Source organism: Rhineura floridana, chromosome 3 (genome assembly GCF_030035675.1).
Source record: "Rhineura floridana isolate rRhiFlo1 chromosome 3, rRhiFlo1.hap2, whole genome shotgun sequence".
Classification (NCBI taxonomy): domain Eukaryota; kingdom Metazoa; phylum Chordata; class Lepidosauria; order Squamata; family Rhineuridae; genus Rhineura; species Rhineura floridana.
This window is the reverse complement of record NC_084482.1, coordinates 208,383,490-208,400,351: the sequence shown is the minus strand read 5'-3', so window position 1 is coordinate 208,400,351 and position 16,862 is coordinate 208,383,490. Positions and strand designations below refer to the sequence as shown.

Here is a 16,862-nt window from a genome sequence, read left to right as displayed (position 1 = left end):
TTGGCTTGGTAATGGATGGGCAGTCAGTACAGATATTTTAAGAGTAGTGCCACATGTAGTCAGCCAAGTGCTCCCATCAGTCTGGCTGCCGCATTTTGCACCAGCTGAAGCTTCCAAACCAGGGCCAAGGGCAGTCCCACATACACAGTACTGCAGTAATCCAACCTCTACATTACCAACGCATGGACTACAGTGGTCAGGATATCCATGTCCAGGAATGGCCATAGCTGACAAACCAGACAAAGCTGGCAAAAGGCACTCCTAGCCACAGAGGATACTTGGGCCTCTAGAGACAAAGATGAACCCAGGAGTACCCCAAGGCTATGGATCTGGTCCTTCAGAGGAAGTGTGACCCCATCCAGAACAGGTAACCTGCCTCTGTCCCAGACATGGGAACCACCTACCCAAAGACCCTCCATCTTCCCAGGATTCAAGCACAGTTTAGTGGCCCTCATCCAGTCCACTACAGCATTCAGACACCGATACAGAGCATTCACAGCCTCTCCTGATTCAGATGTTATGGAGATATAGAGCTGCGTGTCATCAGCATATTGCTGACACCTTGCTCCAAAACTCCTAATGACTGCTCCCAACAGCTTCATGCAGATGTTGAATAGCACTGGGAAAGAATAATACCCTACAGAACCCCATAGCACAAGTGCCAGGGGGCCGAGGAACACTCATAGTGTTACTCTCTGGATGCGACCCTGAAGGTAAAAGCAGAACCACCATAATACAATGCCTCCAATGCCCATCCCACTGAGGCAGTCCAGGAAGATGCCATGGTCAATGGTATCAAATGCTGCTGAAAGGTCGAGCAAAAGTAACAGGGTTGCATTTCCCCTGTCTCTGTCATGATAGAGGTCAACCATCAGGGCAACCAAGGCTGATACTGTTGCGAAACCAGGTCTGAATCCAGATTGTGATGAATCTAAATAATCAGTTTCATCCAGGAATACCTGCAATTGCTCTACAACCACCATTATCAAGAAAGGGGTGTTGGCGACTGGTCTATAGCTGTTACACTCTGTTGGGTCCAGTGTGGGCTTTTTAAGAAGTGGACTCACCACTGCCTCTTTAAGGGCAGTGACCATCACACAGTCATGCAAAGGTGTGTTTGTTACACCTGTGACCCATTCAGTCACCCCACTCCAGCTAACATTAATAAGCCAGGATGGACAAGGATGAGCAGGTGGTCAGGCACATCATTGCAAGCATCTTGTCCGCATCATCAGGCCACATTAACTGGAATGGATCCCACAACACTGGATTTGATGTTGCATCGGACACCTTGGCTGGCACTGCCACAATAGCAGCATCTAAATCACTGTGGAGCTGAGCAACTTTGTCCTCAAAGTGTTTAGCCAATTGGTTACAGCTGGACACTGTGTGCTGCAGAGTTCCGCCCCCCTGGTCAGGAGTGAGTACCTCTGGCCCACACAGAACAACTCAGTTGGCCTGCTTCTCATGGACACAATGGAGGCAGCAAAGTAGGATCTCTTTGCTGCCCCCATCACCATGTGGAAGGCCCAACTGTGAGCCCGAGCACATGCTCAGTTGGCTCTGGAGCGAGATCTACGCCACTTATGCTCTAGTCCTCGTCCAGTCCATTTTATCGACTGCAGCTCCTCAGTTTACCAAGGAGCAAAGCGGGCTGCACAGCACCAGAGGGGACCCTCAGGAGAGATCGTGTCAACGACCCTACGAGTCCCACCATCCCATAATGAGACAGGGCCTCAACAAGATCACATAGTCTATCCACCGGAAAATCCCCCAGAGTGTCCAGGAATCACATTCCGTCATTCTCCGGGGTTGGGCCATCCTAACTGATCCCCCACCCCAGCAGGGAGAATTGCTGCTGCAAGACCAAACCCCTCTGAAATCTGGTGAGCCCCCTTCTCCTTTGCACATTTGGTTGAAGGGTTTCCCCAGAGCCACAGGTGAGAGCGCATAGGCAGCCTCTTCCAAATCAGGGAGCAGAGCTTCTTTTATTCCACCTCCTCTTGGGAAGACGCCTGTGCGTGAATTTGTTTTATGTGGGGAGATCAGTGCACCACGATCAACACACAGTCGTGACAGGAAAAGCCTTTGATCCAATGGCATGGATACCACGACGATTGGAAGTCTTTTATCCGCTGCAGCCTTCATCTGCCAGCTGTTGTAACATACACATTATTATCCTCCACCTTGTTCTGCCATTGAGGACACTCTTGGATCGTTCTTTGTCTGGTTCCTCTCCCTTGACCTTACCGCCATGGGTGACCCAGCTGGAAGTACATGACTCCCGACGGCATCACTCATAGGGTTCATTGGAATGCACAAGCCCACTCACCACTACAAGGTGACAGGACACCACTTTGAATTGGAGGGGTCAAGTAGGTCTGTTAATGCCCCCATTACTCACCCACTGACTTGTGTTATCAGGTCCCCTAGCTGGCACCCATATCCCCATCCAGACATAAAACCGCTGGGTTTTTTTGAGTTTGAATAGGAAACCTGGCAACCTTTTAATCAAACGAATCAAACTTCAGGAGACCCTGACTGAAAGCAAACAACCGTATTGTATTAAAAGGGTACGTGCAGAAGCTCCCAGGATCATTCCCCAAGGGCATCTCCAGGTAAGGCTGGGAGAGACTCCCTGTCTTAAATCCTTGAGACCTGCTGCCAGTCAGTGTGGACAATACTGAGCCAGATGGTCCAACTTCGTATAGGGGAGCTTCCTGCGTTCTGTGCCATGCGTCTTTCTTCTCTGAGAGATGAGCCGGTTGCCTGGCTTTATAAGAGTTAAAATAAACGAAATGAGATTCCTAGATGGGAAGCATAGAGAAGGAAGGCATGTGCAAAGGAAATGCGCCTCCTCCCCTCTACGTAACTTCCTGCTTGGATCTTCCATTGAGGGGGAAGTGTCTCTCTCTCCCCCAAGATCTGCAGCCTCGGCCGCCCCTTCTGGGATCTGGTGAGCCCCCTTTCCCGCCTTGTCCATTTGGGTGAAGGGGTGTCCCGGGGCAGAAGGGGAGAATGCAGAAGAGGAACTGTGTGGCAGGGGAGTGAAGAGGGGGCTGGGATACCCCTGTGTAGGGGTGGGAGAGGCCCAGATTGCAGCGCCAGCGGGCGAAGAAAGAGGAAAGGCTGGAGCGGCCGGCAATAACAAGGGAGAGACCCTCATCCCATAAGCGGGTGGCTTCTTGGACTGACCCTTTCAGGATCTCCCATAACACCCACTATCAGGGAGCAGAGCTTCCTTCCCCCCTTCCTCTTAAAAACAATCCAAGCTAGTGAGACATGCATATAATGGTGGCATACACCAGCTGGATGGAGAGATGTGGTGTGTTTTTCTCTCCGTAATAATATATGGACAAAGAAAAGGAGGGGGGGCAGATAGACAGGGAAAAGTGGTCAGTTGCCTGCTTTGGATGGGGTCGTACTCTTTCTGAAAGAGCAGGTCTGTAGTCTGGGGGTGCCCCTGGATCCGTCTTTATCACTAGAGGCCCAGGTGGGGACCTCAGCGGCTAGGAGTGCCTTTTATCAGCTTCTGGTGGTAGGACAGCTGCAGCTGTTTCTGGACTGAGTTAGCCACTGACCACCTTTGTGCGTGCACTGTTAACTTCCAGGCTGGATTACTGGAATGTGCTGCATGTGAGGCTGCCTTTGAGGTTGGTCCGGAAGCTTCAGCTGGTGCAAAATATGGCAGCACAACAGCATGTTACCCAGCTGCTGAAAGAATTACACTGGCTGCCCGTTAGCTACCGGGCCGAGTTCAAGCTGCTGGTTTATGTACATATTGATCCTTCACTATCGCTCCTGGTTACCCAATGGAAAGTAAACAACCTCCTGTAATAAAAAGATAAATAGGTTTAGACAGCTTGTGTCAGGGGCCCTTTGGAGCAGCTATCAGAGAGCTGTCAACCATCCAAGCTCCCATCTGCAAAAGAAAATTTAGGCCCTATCATTGGGTTTATCTCAAAGGTTGCACGGCAGGAAGAATAATCCTCACATTCAAGGATGCTTCGCCAGCACCCTTCCTGCTCTTAGAGCCTTCAACCTAGACATAATCCCCATAGTTCCCTGAAACCAAACTTTGGCTCATACAGTAAGTGATTCTCTTCCTTTGGTGCAGCACCTCAGAACCCAGAAACTAATTCCAAAAAGGACATAAGTAACAAAAGGGATGAGGGCTCAGTGAAAGGCTGAGAGACGGAGAGCAAACAGAGGAGGCAGAATTGTGAGGGACAGATCAGCAGGACAGATGCTACATCTTCTTAACCACAGATCAAAGATGGATCAGCAAGACCCAGCTGTCCCTGAAGCAGAAAGAGGCCCTGAGGACTTCCAGTGGGGAAACGTGCCAAAGTTCTTGGGGGAGAACAACCACATCTCAGATGTTCAGTGCCACCAGTTCAGGCATTTCCACTACGAGGAAGCCATGGGGCCCCGAGAGACTTGCAGTCAACTCCACCTTCTTTGCCATCAGTGGCTCAAGCCAGAGCGACACACAAAGAACCAGATGCTGGACCTGGTGATCCTGGAGCAGTTCCTGAGGATCCTTTCACCAAAGATGGCGAGCTGGGTGAGGGAATGTGGAGCGGAGACCAGTTCCCAGGCGGTGGCCCTGGCCGAAGGTTTCCTCCTGAGCCAGGCAGAGGAGAAGAAGCAGGAAGAACGGCAGGTGAGAGGGTTTCATCTAGATCATGGATAGCCTACATGGTGCCCTCCAGATGTTGTTGTAGTAAAACTCCCATCATTGCAGACCATTCATTATTTTGGCAGTAGCTGAAGTGAGTTGGAGTTCACCAAGATCTGGAGGGCACCATGTTGGCTACACCTGATATCCAGTACCCCCAAAGGGTTTTATTTATGTCAGTCATTTTCTATCCCTTCTCCCTTTTAGATGACTTCAGTTCTTATTTTTGCAAAGGCATCTCGTTGGCCACTGTATGAACCGGACGCTGTACAAGATAAGCCACTGGCCTGATCCAGCATGCTCTTCTTATGTACTTATGTTCTTATTGGAGGACACACTTGGAGGAAATGGATTATTTAGATCCATACCAATCGGGTTTTAGGACTGGTCATGGTACAGAAACAGCCTTGGTCGCTCTGGTAGATGATATGCAGAGGGCATTGGATAGGGATGAATACACCTTCCTTGTCCTCCTGGACCTCTGAGCGGCTTTCGATACCATTGACCACGGTATCCTTTTAAACCGCCTAGAGGGATTAGGAATAGGAGGCACTGTCTTGCAGTGGTTCCGTTCCTATCTCTCGGATAGGCAGCAACGGGTGGCATTGGGAGATGAGGTTTCAGACCCTTGGCCTCTTCATTGTGGAGTGCCACAGGGTTCTATCCTCTCTCCCATGCTGTTCAACATCTATGTGAAACCGCTGGGAGCAATCATCAGGAGTTTTGCGTTGCAGTGCCATCAGTACGCAGATGACACTCAGCTCTATCTCTCCTTTAAGTCCTCACCGGAGTTGGCTGTGAATACCATGTCCAAGTGCCTAGAATCCGTAAGTAGATGGATGGGAGAGAATAGGCTGAAGCTGAACCCCGACAAGACTGAGGTATTACTTGTGAGAGATAAAAGGAGGTTAGGAATTACTGACCTGATGCTTGATGGGGTAAGTTTACCCCTGAAGGACCAGGTCCGCAGTCTTGGGGTCATACTTGACTCCCAGCTGTCCATGGAGGCTCAGATTACAGCAGTGAGCCGGGCAGCTTGGTATCAATTACATCTGATACGGAGACTGCGTCCCTATCTTCCTGTTCACCTGCTCCCTCAGGTGATACATGCCCTGGTCTCCTCTCGCTTAGACTACTGCAATGCGCTCTACATGGGGTTACCCTTGAAAACGGTCCGGAAATTACAGCTGGTACAGAACGCGGCGGCACGCTTGATTACGCATAGCTGTCGCTGGGATCATATCACCCCAGTGTTATTAGATCTTCACTGGCTACCAGTTGTCTACCGGGCCCAATTCAAGGTGTTGGTGTTGACCTTTAAAACCCTATACGGTTTCGGCCCAGTATATCTGAAGGAACGCCTCCAGAATCACCGATTGTGCCACCTGACGAGATCAGCCTCGCAAGACCTTCTCTCGGTCCCACCGGTGAGAACAGCTAGGCTGGTATGGACCAGAGAGACGGCATTCTCTGTTGTGGCCCCCACCCTCTGGAACTCTCTCCCTTTCGATCTCAGACATGCTCCCTCCCTGTCCAGCTATCGCCGAGCCTTGAAGACCTGGCTGTTCAGGCAGGCCTACAAGATTGGGACAGATTAACTTATGTTACAATTGAATTAACGGATGGTTTCTTTCGCTTAAAATTTGATTATGTTGATGTATATGTATTGCTTTATTCTGTTGTTCGTCGCCTAGAGTGTCCCTAACCTGGACAGATAGGCGGCTGAAAAATAAAATTTATTATTTATTATTATTGCTGTTTCAGGAAAAGGGTCTGTTTGCAGAAATTGGAACTGATTTCCCTGAGGCAGAGAGGACCCCATCGGACATCAGACAGAGACCGCTGGGTAAGGATGGATGGGATTTATAACCATTTGGTCTCTCTCTGTTGATTTGGAATCCTTTCATCTTGTCTCCAGTCTTTTCCACAGCTGAAAACATTCTCTTATTTACATCACATCACGATTTCGTACATGGGAACCAGCACTTTGATTTGTGGCCAAGATCTCAAGTGGGGATAGATGTGTTATCACAGAAGTGAAACTCACTCAGCAGATAAGACCCATTTAACCGCTGAGACAAGCATATAGTAATGGCTTCCATGCACATTTTGTTTCTCACAGGTGATGGAATGATGTCAGCAAGACCTACCAAACCTCTTTGTGGTGGAGGGGAAGCTGCTGCAGTCGCGCCAGATTGGGTAGGGGGAAGATTCAATAGGGGAGAGGCTGGGGGCAGCCTGGGTGTCTCTGTCCCCTGCTCCCTTCCCTGGGCCTCAGTGAATCTCTCTTTTTCTCCCCACAACAAAAGCTGTGAATGTCATTTAAGAAGGTATCAGTCCTGAGAATACAACATAGGAAGCTGACTATACTGAGGCCAACCATTGCTATGTCTAGCTCAGTATTGTCTATAATGAGTGGCAGCAGCTGTCCAGGATTTCAGGAAGACAGCCTCTCCCAGCCCTACCTGGAGATGCTGGGGATTGAACCCAGGACCTCTGCATGGAAGGCTGATGCTCTCCTACAGCTCTTCCCCAAAAATGTGACCAGCCATCTCACCTTAACTGACTTTTGCATTGAAGTTGTAGATCATCTTCATGCTATCTAAGAGGAGGTAATTTATTTCTGTTTAGGGTCCAGTGGTCTTTGAGGACGTGGCTGTGTATTTCACAGAAGAGGAGTGGGCCCTGCTGGATCCTGACCAGAGAGTTCTGCACAAAGAAGTCATGGAGGAGAATTGTGGGACTCTGGCCTGTCTTGGTAAGGCTCCCTGTTGGAGTGTACTATCTGTTTTGCTTCATGTAATGAACCCAAATATTCTGATGTAGTACCACCTACTTCATCTGGGATTCTTACCGCTCTGCGCTTACCTTGAATGGACAGTTATCTACTATTATCTCTCTGAACACTCATCTGCCAGTTATGCCCTTCTAACCAATGGGCCAACTGGTTTAAACTGGTCAGTTTATTTGTGAGGCATGTCTCAAGCTGTTGTGGAGGTGGAACTAGCCTCTTGGTCATTTTCTGGCTGGCCAACAAGGTGACTGACATGTGAGGTGGCGTGGATTGTGTGATTGGGCCCAACAACCATTAATCTCAAAAAAGAGGCTGGCTTTTACTGGTCTCAGATTTCCACAAATATGTGAGGCTTTCGCCATCCTGAAAACATCTGCCCAGGAGTTCAAAGATGCTCTTTCAGAACCTGCTTTTCATTTTTCTCCTTTCCTTCACACAAAATATTTCTTTTATGCTTTGATATTTTGCTTCACGTTTCCTTTTAAAGAAAATTTTCTGAAATTTCTCACTCAAATGTTTCCCCAGATGCTAACACGGCATAGCTAAGCTCCATTTTGGTTTATAAGATATCTCACAAGATTTAAGATTTGACATTTTGGGTTTTGGAATGAGAAGCCCAAAGTTTCCGTCTTAATTTATCCTTTTTCCTAGACCTGGAATGGAGGGTGACAGCACATTGTTCTTTTTTGGGGGGGAAGGACCATTACAGGATGGTGGTAGCCAACATGGTGCCCTCCAGAGATTGCTCCTGTCATCCATGACCATTGTCCATGATGAATGGGGCTGATGGAAATGGGAGTCCAGGAAGCTCTGGAGAGTGCCACTCTGGCTACCTTGTTATAGGAGAAGGGAGTTGACCAGTAAGAACAGCCCTCCCTACATCTGCACATTTCAATACTTTATGTTCCTTCCTTCCAGGCTAGCTCTAGGTTTTGCAGCCTATCATATTGAGGAGTGGGGGAGAGGAGCCCTTGCAGAACAGGGATTTGGCCAATACAGAACGTACTTCCTGCAATTTATCTCTGTTTCTGTGGATGTGTGTGTGTGTGTGCACGCCTTTATCCATACCCACACATGCAGCATTTCTTCAGATATCCTAAATTTCAGCACTTCAAACTCTCTTCTTTCAGACAAGTAGGATATATCCATTTTTATTAATTTAGAAGATTTATATCCCTAATCTCCACTGAACAAAACTTCACAAGGAGCAAAAATAAAATGGGTAGACATCAGTGCAAAATGTTAAAACCACGACATAATCAAAACAACAATATTTCAATCAGCACAAGGAAACATTAAGAATTGCAATGAATACAAATGCACAGAGAGCCATCTTAGAATCCCAGAAACCTGACTTAACAGCTCTGCGGAACTCTTTGCCTAACTGGTCCAGGATTGTCTGCTGTCACTGGCAGCATCTGTCCAAGCTGCCACGCCTAGCAGGGCTCTTTCCGTGGTCCTTCAGCTGTGGGGTACTGACCATACAGCCTTGTAGGCTAGGATGAGAGAGGATGATTGGCCCAAGATTACCCAATGAGGTTGACCTCTGAGTGGGAGCTGAACCCAGATATCCATGGTCCAAATCCAGCAATCTATACCAGTCCAGTCATCGGTGAATGCCAGACCGCATGTTAAACCCATCTAAAGCCTTTTCAGTTCATCCTTTATCATAAATGTTGAAGTTGTTTAATGATTTGTGCCGACACTTTTTCCTCAGTGTCTTACTAGCTTCTCTCTTTCTTGCAGATGGTGACGAATGGGAAGTCAAACATAAGAGAGAACTAGGCGGGAAAGAGATATCTGAAAAAGATCAATCTAAGAAGACGGAAGAGCAGGGAAGGAAAACTGAAGCCGAAGAGAAGAGGAGGAGTGAATCCTCTGCTTCCCAGGGCAGTGACTGCCATGAGATTTCAGTCCGAGAAAAAACAGATGAAAGAAACAAAAGTAGTAATTCTTTTGGTTGTTGGAAAAGCCTCAATCTTAAAATAAATTGCAAAGCCCACAGCAAAAACCACAAAGGGGAGAAACTGTACGAATGCTTGGAATGTGGAAAGAACTTTGCTTCCAGTTATAAACTTACTATCCACTCAAGAATTCATACTGGGAAAAAACCATGTAAATGTTTGGAGTGTGGAAAGAGCTTCAGTCAGAAGATGAGTCTCGCTAATCATCAAAGAATTCATACAGGGGAGAAACCATTTAAATATTTGGAGTGCGGAAAAAGCTTCAGGCATAAGATGACTCTCACTTATCATCAAAGCATTCATACAGGACAGAAACCATGTAAATGTTTGGAGTGTGGAAAGAGTTTCAGTCACAAGACATATCTCACATTGCATCGAAGACTTCATACAGGGGAGAAACCATATAAATGCTTGGAGTGTGGAAAGAGCTTCAGGCAGAAGATATGTCTCACTAATCATCAAAGACTTCATACAGGGGAGAAGCCATATAAATGTTTGGAGTGTGGAAAGAGCTTCATCCAGAAGACATCTCTCACTTTGCATCAAAGACTTCATACAGGGAAGAAACCATATGAATGCCTGGAGTGTGGAAAGAGCTTTAGTCGGAAGATACGTCTCACTAATCATGAAAGACTTCATACAGGGGAGAAGCCATATAAATGCTTAGAATGTGGAATGGGCTTCCGAGCCAGTTCTCACCTTTCTTCCCACAAAAGAATTCACACTGGGGAGAAACCATACAAATGTTTGGAGTGTGAAAAGAGCTACAGTCACAAGTCATCTCTCACATTTCATCAAAGACTTCATAGAGGAGAGAAGCCATATAAATGCTTGGAATGTGGAAAGAGCTTCATTCGCAAGGCATCTGTCACTAATCATCAAATAACTCATACTGGGGAGACTCCATATAAATGCATGGAATGCGGAAAGGGCTTTCCTTCCAATTCTAAACTTATTGTCCATAAAGAAAATCACACCGGGGAGAAACCATATAAGTGCTTGGAGTGTGAAAAGAGCTTCATTCACAAGACATCTCTCACTTTGCATCAAAAACTTCATACAGGGGAGAAACCATTTAAATGCTTGGAATGTGGAAAGAGCTTCAGTCGGAAGATAAATCTCACTAATCATCAAAGACTTCATACAGGGGAGAAACCATATAAATGCCTGGAGTGTGGAAAGAGCTTCACTCAGAAAAAATGTCTCACTAATCATCAAAGACTTCATACAGGGGAGAAACCATATACATGCTTGGAATGCGGAAAGACCTTCAGTCAAAAGACATCTCTTGCTAATCATCAAACAACTCATACTGGAGACAAACCATATATATGCTTGGAGTGTGGAAAGAGCTTCAGCTACAAGACATCTCTCACTAAACATCAAATAATTCATTCAGGGGAGAGAGCATATAAGTGTTTGGAGTGTGAAAAGAGCTTCATTCACAAGACATCTCTCACTTTGCATCAAAGAGTTCATACTGGGGAGAAACCTTATAAATGCTTGGAGTGTGGAAAGAGCCTCAGTCAGAAGATACGTCTCACTAATCATCAAAGGCTTCATACAGGGGATAAACCATACAAATGCTTAGAATGTGGAAAGAGCTTCATCCAGAAGACATCTCTCGCTTTGCATGAAAGACTTCATACAGGGGAGAAGCCATATAAATGCTTAGAATGTGGAATGGGCTTCAGAGCCAGTTCTAACCTTTCATCCCACAAAAGAATTCACACCGTGGAGAAACCATATAAATGTTTGGAATGTGAAAAGAGCTTCTGTTGGAGCTCAGAACTCACTTCCCATCAAGGAATTCATGCACATGAGAAACCATACAAATGCTTAGAATGTGGAAAGGGCTTGAGCTACAAGAAAACTTTCATTTCCCATCAGAGAATTCACACAAGAGAGAAATTGTTAAATAATACTTGAATTGTTGAGAGAGCTTCAGAAGAAACAGAAATGTGATTCACAAAGTGGGAAAACCGTATTAATGTGTCACGTTAGGAAAACTTGTCTTCCAGGTGAAAGATGGGAGGGGATGTTCTAGTTGAGAGACAGGGTGACTTGATCAATGGTTGTTCTGTTTCTTCACATGATATTGATATGACTACCAATTACTGGAAACCTCAGAAGGGGAGAGTGCTCTTGCACTCAGGGCCTCCTTGCGTGCTTCCCAGGGGCTTCTGGTTCGCCTGATTCAGCAGGCCCTTCCTAGGCTTTTATTTGTGCTCCTAATGTATATCCAATGTGACTCATTTATATTTTTCAATAATTTTTATTCAAATTTTCATAAAACATACAAGACAAAATCATAAAACATTCAAAGACAAAAAACAAAATCAAAAATAGTTAGACAAAAAGAAAAAAAGAAAAAAAAAAAACAAAAACAAAAATAAAAAATAAAGAGTAAAATATTGACTTCCCATTTGTCAAAGATCAAATCAGTTATAAGTCTATAATATATAGCAATCCTGTCTCTTAAGTCATATTATAAAATCACTTTCCTCCAGTAGTTATCTTACTTAATCATCAAATCTCATAAACATTACTTTATTCTTTCCACAAAAAGTCAAAGAGAGATTTCAATTCTTTAAGAAATATATCTATCAATTTTTTTTTCCAGATAAGCATATCGATTAATCCATCTCATTACTAATTATGATAATCTTATTGTCATAACCATAGTCAAAATAAACATTTCAATTAATCCATCACATCAGAATCTGTTAGGTTCAGTAATTTCAGTAGCCATTGTTCTATTATCTCTATTAGTTCCATTTTCCATCTTCCATCTTCAGTAGTCTTGTTAAGTCCAGTAATTTCAATATCCAATCTTCCATTATCAGTATTCCATAATAATCTTGCTGTCAAAGCCATAGTCATATAGTAAGAGTCTGATGGGAATTACCTCTATCCCAAATATTTTCTTGCCATCCATTCTGAATAGGTTGCTGAAATACTGCTGTAAAATCATATCTCTGTTCTTTTTTTCAAAATACACTGGGTCATCTCTTAAAAGTTTTTCCATTGTCACATGGCTGCAGTTAATTCCATAGATTTTCTCTATATTGGGCTCCATCACATCATTCCAGTCCAGAAGATAATCCATGCCATTGATAACTTTATCTCTAGAATCTTCATTAATTTCTTCAGAGATAACATTGAGTTCCAAACAATAGATTTTATTTCTAAAGTCCATAGACTCCAAATCTTGTTCCTGTTCCACGTTTGTTCCAATCTCCGGGATCTCCTCTCTCTCACAGGGACCCCTATTCCAGTCTCCAGGGTCTCCTCTCTCACAGGGACCCCTGTTCCAATCTCCGGGGTCTCCTCTCTCACAGGGACCCCTTCCAGGGTCACCTCTCTCACAGGGACCCTTATATCTTTAATCTCCTGCTTCATTTTACTCAATTCAATTTTCGTTATCTCAATCTCATCCATTATTTTCTGAAACATAGTTATTTCCAGATTCTCAGCCACTTTCTTAATTGCCATTTTAAAAGAAAAATATAGGAAAACCACTTCTTATTTCAGCAACAATTGGGTTAATACTCCAGACTTGGTGACATCACAGTATAAACAGAGCAGACAGCCTTATCTCTCCAATAGTTAAGTAAACAAAATGCAGTTCCCAGGATCGAAACAATTAATGGCAATCGTCAAGAAACAGATTCGTCAAAATAAAATAGACCAAAAAGAGAGTAGTCTCAAAACAGTATAATATTTTTCAAAATAAAAATCTGGAATAGAAATCCCTCTTCTGTGTGTATCTTTAGAATGCAAATCCAGGACAGCTTTTTGCAACAAAAACAGAGATAAGCTATTAATTAGTGCGTAGCAGAGAGAAGTTACGGCTCCCCAGTGAGATGTCAAAAACCGATCAATCTGGCAAATCTCTTTTAAACAGCAACAATTTAAGTCAAGTAAAAGAAAAATATAGAAAGAAGGGTGCTTGCCTGTTAATGCGTTCTCTCTTAGAAGATAAGATGAACGTTCGCTTTAACAGATAGAGCTTGCTGTTGAAAATCCGTCCCACCTTCGTCGGCTGGACCTCGTCCCATAAATTAATGAGATCTGGTCGTCCCAACAAAAATAGGCTTTGAGGTTAATCTCTTCGTTTCTCCCTACCCGGGAGAAGTTTAATCAGTCAAAAAAAAAGAAAAAACTGACTGATATATCTGAATAAGCTTCTTTTGAGGCAGGAGCCCGTCTCAAAAGCAGGCACAGGCTAAGTCACCCTTCCCGGAAGTCCGTGACTCATTTATATTTTGTGGTTTTTCTTTGTTAATATTGTTTCAATCCACTTGTTGTAATTATGCTTTTATTGTGAACTTTTTAATTTGTTTTTATGTGTACATGTTTGCTATTATTGTGAGATCTTTTGAGCTCAACTTGGAAAAGCAGCACACAAATATTAGCATCAGTAAGAAGATGCAGCTCACTTCTCATCCAAGAAGCATCCGTATAAATGCTTGTACAAGTGCCCCACTGGGCTAATACTGGTGGTCAAACAGAACCCATGAGGCTAACGCTTACCAAAGCTGTCCTAAGTACATGGTCTTTTAGTTTAAAAGTGGAAAAGGCCCCCAATCCAGAATGGAATTCCAGGGGACAGACCCTGGTGGTTTTGGATGCATGTTAGTAGGGGTTAGTCTCGTACAAGGTTCAGACAAATCTAAACAGGAAATCAGTCCAGGTAAAGGCAAGTGTTTAAAAATAAAAGTGTTAGCAATAGTGGAGAAACAATTAAAAATAGGAAGAGGACAGCAACTGTGGAATGGGATGATTTTGGGATTTTCTTTGTATCTTAAACAAACAGATCAAGTGGTCCAGCTGTGAACCTGTGTAATATTGTGGAAGATTTTAGAAGGAACAGCTCCCATACGTTTGCTCTGTGAAAGAACTGCTTCACAGGGCTGTGGAGTCGGTTCGACTCTGACTCCTCTATTTTTCTATTGTCCGACTCCAACTCCTCTATTTTTCTACTCTCCAACTCCCACTCCACCCAGAATTGCTTCCGCTTCCATGACTCTGACTCCACAGCCCTGCTAAATGCAGAGAAAGCTGTGGCACATAACAGCCAGTGTGGTGTGCTGTACAACAGGCTTGGGTAGTTGTCAATTTTGAATCTTTTTCCAGTTCTTTGAAACTCTGGTGTGTGTGTGTGTGTGTGTGTGAGAGAGAGAGAGAGAGAGAGAGAGATAATAAAACTGAACTTTGAAGCTCCCCTGGAAATAAGCAGAAATATAATAAGAACATTGTATATATCAGGACTGCAGATGAGATAGAGTTTATCCCTAGAGGACTGGTTTAGAGGGAAATTGTGACAAAAACCTTCAACATTCAAGAAGGGACAAGTTCAAGGCAAGATATCCCTTCTCTCAAAGAGAAGGTGAACAAGGCCTTGGAACAAGGAAAAACCTGGAGCTAAGCAAAAAATAAAATTAAAGTAGTGCGTGCTCGCTTCTGACTTCCTGCAAACGTGGGACACACCCGCAGCATACATTTGATGCACTCATATAGCACTTTAGCACTCATGGTTTCCCCCCAAGAATCCTGGGAACTGTAGTTTGTTCAGGTTGATGAGAGCTGTTAGGAGACCCCCACCTCACAGAGCTTCGATTCCAGGCCCTTCATTAATGGCTCCAGCCAAGTCTGTTAACCGTTTACTTCCATGACAAAAAGAATTGGCCCAGGGGTGTGCTGCCACAGAAATTACTACCTGGTCATGCTTCCAGAAGAAGGCAGGCTTTCCTCCTCATCTGGCTGGAGGAAATGGCATCCTGAGTATTGGAGAACAATAGGCCAAGGACCAGACTTGCCTTGAGCTGGAGATGGGAGAGGGAGGCTTGACTTGCTCTCTGTGTAGAGTCCAAAGCTTTGACTTTGAAGGCCCCTTGGAACCTAATGGGGAGCAGGATCTGGTGGGAATGCTGTGAGTCCTTCCATCTACCGAGCCTGTACGTAAGTGTAATTAAAACCATGTATCCCAAAGACACCGTCGTCTCCAGTGGTCCTCACTCTACTGAGAAGAAAGCAGAGGCATGTGCTGGCACCCCTGAACCCGCTCAGTGATGGGAGTGCCTAAAATGATTTGAGGCTTGAGAAATTCCTTTTCCCTGAGTTCTGCTGGATCTCCATTCTTCTGTGGGGATTTCATTCTCTTAACTGTTCTCATTTTTGCAAGATGGGTCATGATTCCTGCTTCCCGATTATTCTCCCGTGTTTCACCAGTGGCAGTTACTGACGCATTAAGGTATATTTGCTGTATATTTCTTCCTTTTATGTATCAATGTCTGAACACCTCCATGCACATATATTCATGCCATTTATTATTGATACTGCTACTGGGATATTTCTATATGCTTCTGCACTGCTGTGCATGTACTATATTGCATTCACATTTCTAATTGTGTCTTTAAATATATATATATATATAAGAAATGCTCTTAGTATTGAAAATGTCATAAATACAGTGTTTGAGATAAAGCCAGGAATTTTACAACTTTCTACATCTTGTTTGCAAAACAAAGCACACGGTGTGTTACATTGCTTGTTTGTACTATGGAACCAGCTAAGTTACCCAAGGCCATTGATGACAGTGTGGTCTATGTAATGATAAGATGTAGGGGATGTGTGAGTGTGAATGAGTTTCTCTTTCTGGGTCTTATGGCTGAAACTGGAGGCTTGGAGGTGCTGAAGGTTATCAAGGTAACAACTGGGGTGTGTGTGTCTAGAATACATCAACCATAAACAAATGTTATAATACACTAATAGGCAAAAAAAAAAAAAAACACCTTACGGTTTGAGAATGTATCTATAGCCAACAGATAATTTCTATCAAACTTGGGCAGCTACAGTGAATGCACCAGGGGAGCAGGAGACCTGACCTCCTGTCTGAGATATTGTACTGCCCTACAAATTGGTAAAAATACAAACACAATTTGGGTTGGTCTTTCACAGTCCAATCCACTTCCTGTGTAGCTTGGAAGAATTTGGTAACGTGCCTCTGAGCATATGGTGAGTTGTGGCAACACCTGCAATCAGCCCAAATAACAAACAAGACATGTGCGTGCTGATTTTTTAGCAGGGAGAAAGCAACAATATTAAGACAGCTGATATAGTTCAGATAGTCACTTTAAATAGGGTTGGTTTACTGTGCAATTTTAGTGAAGTTTCCTACAATAAATTATTTTCTTTTGCTTCTGTTCCTGTGAATATGTGAAGTACAGCGACAATCTGCATAATTTACCCTAAAAAAACTCCAAAAACACTTGTGGACTAATGGCACTGACTAGTCTACAGAACAGTCTCCAATGGACATGAGGAGTGTCTCAGCACAAGATAAAACAGTGGTAGGTGAAGTATATTCTAGCAAAATTCTAGGTGTGCTCTATGTTTTTAATTGACCATGCAACTCCTT

The 16,862-nt window shown here is 44.3% G+C and overlaps 1 protein-coding gene across 1 annotated transcript in view; it reads left to right on the top strand.

The window, feature by feature from the left end:
* Positions 1-11,783, top strand: part of LOC133378910 (zinc finger protein 197-like) — a 28,883-nt gene extending 17,100 nt beyond the window's left edge. Inside the window, exons 7-11 of the mRNA XM_061613524.1 lie at positions 4,187-4,666; positions 6,446-6,527; positions 6,804-6,880; positions 7,313-7,439; positions 9,222-11,783. Of these exons, the coding sequence (XP_061469508.1) occupies positions 4,187-4,666; positions 6,446-6,527; positions 6,804-6,880; positions 7,313-7,439; positions 9,222-11,368 (2,913 nt within the window). The 3' untranslated portion in view covers positions 11,369-11,783. The remainder of the gene's footprint in view (positions 1-4,186; positions 4,667-6,445; positions 6,528-6,803; positions 6,881-7,312; positions 7,440-9,221) is intronic.
* The last annotated feature ends 5,079 nt before the right edge of the window (positions 11,784-16,862 follow it).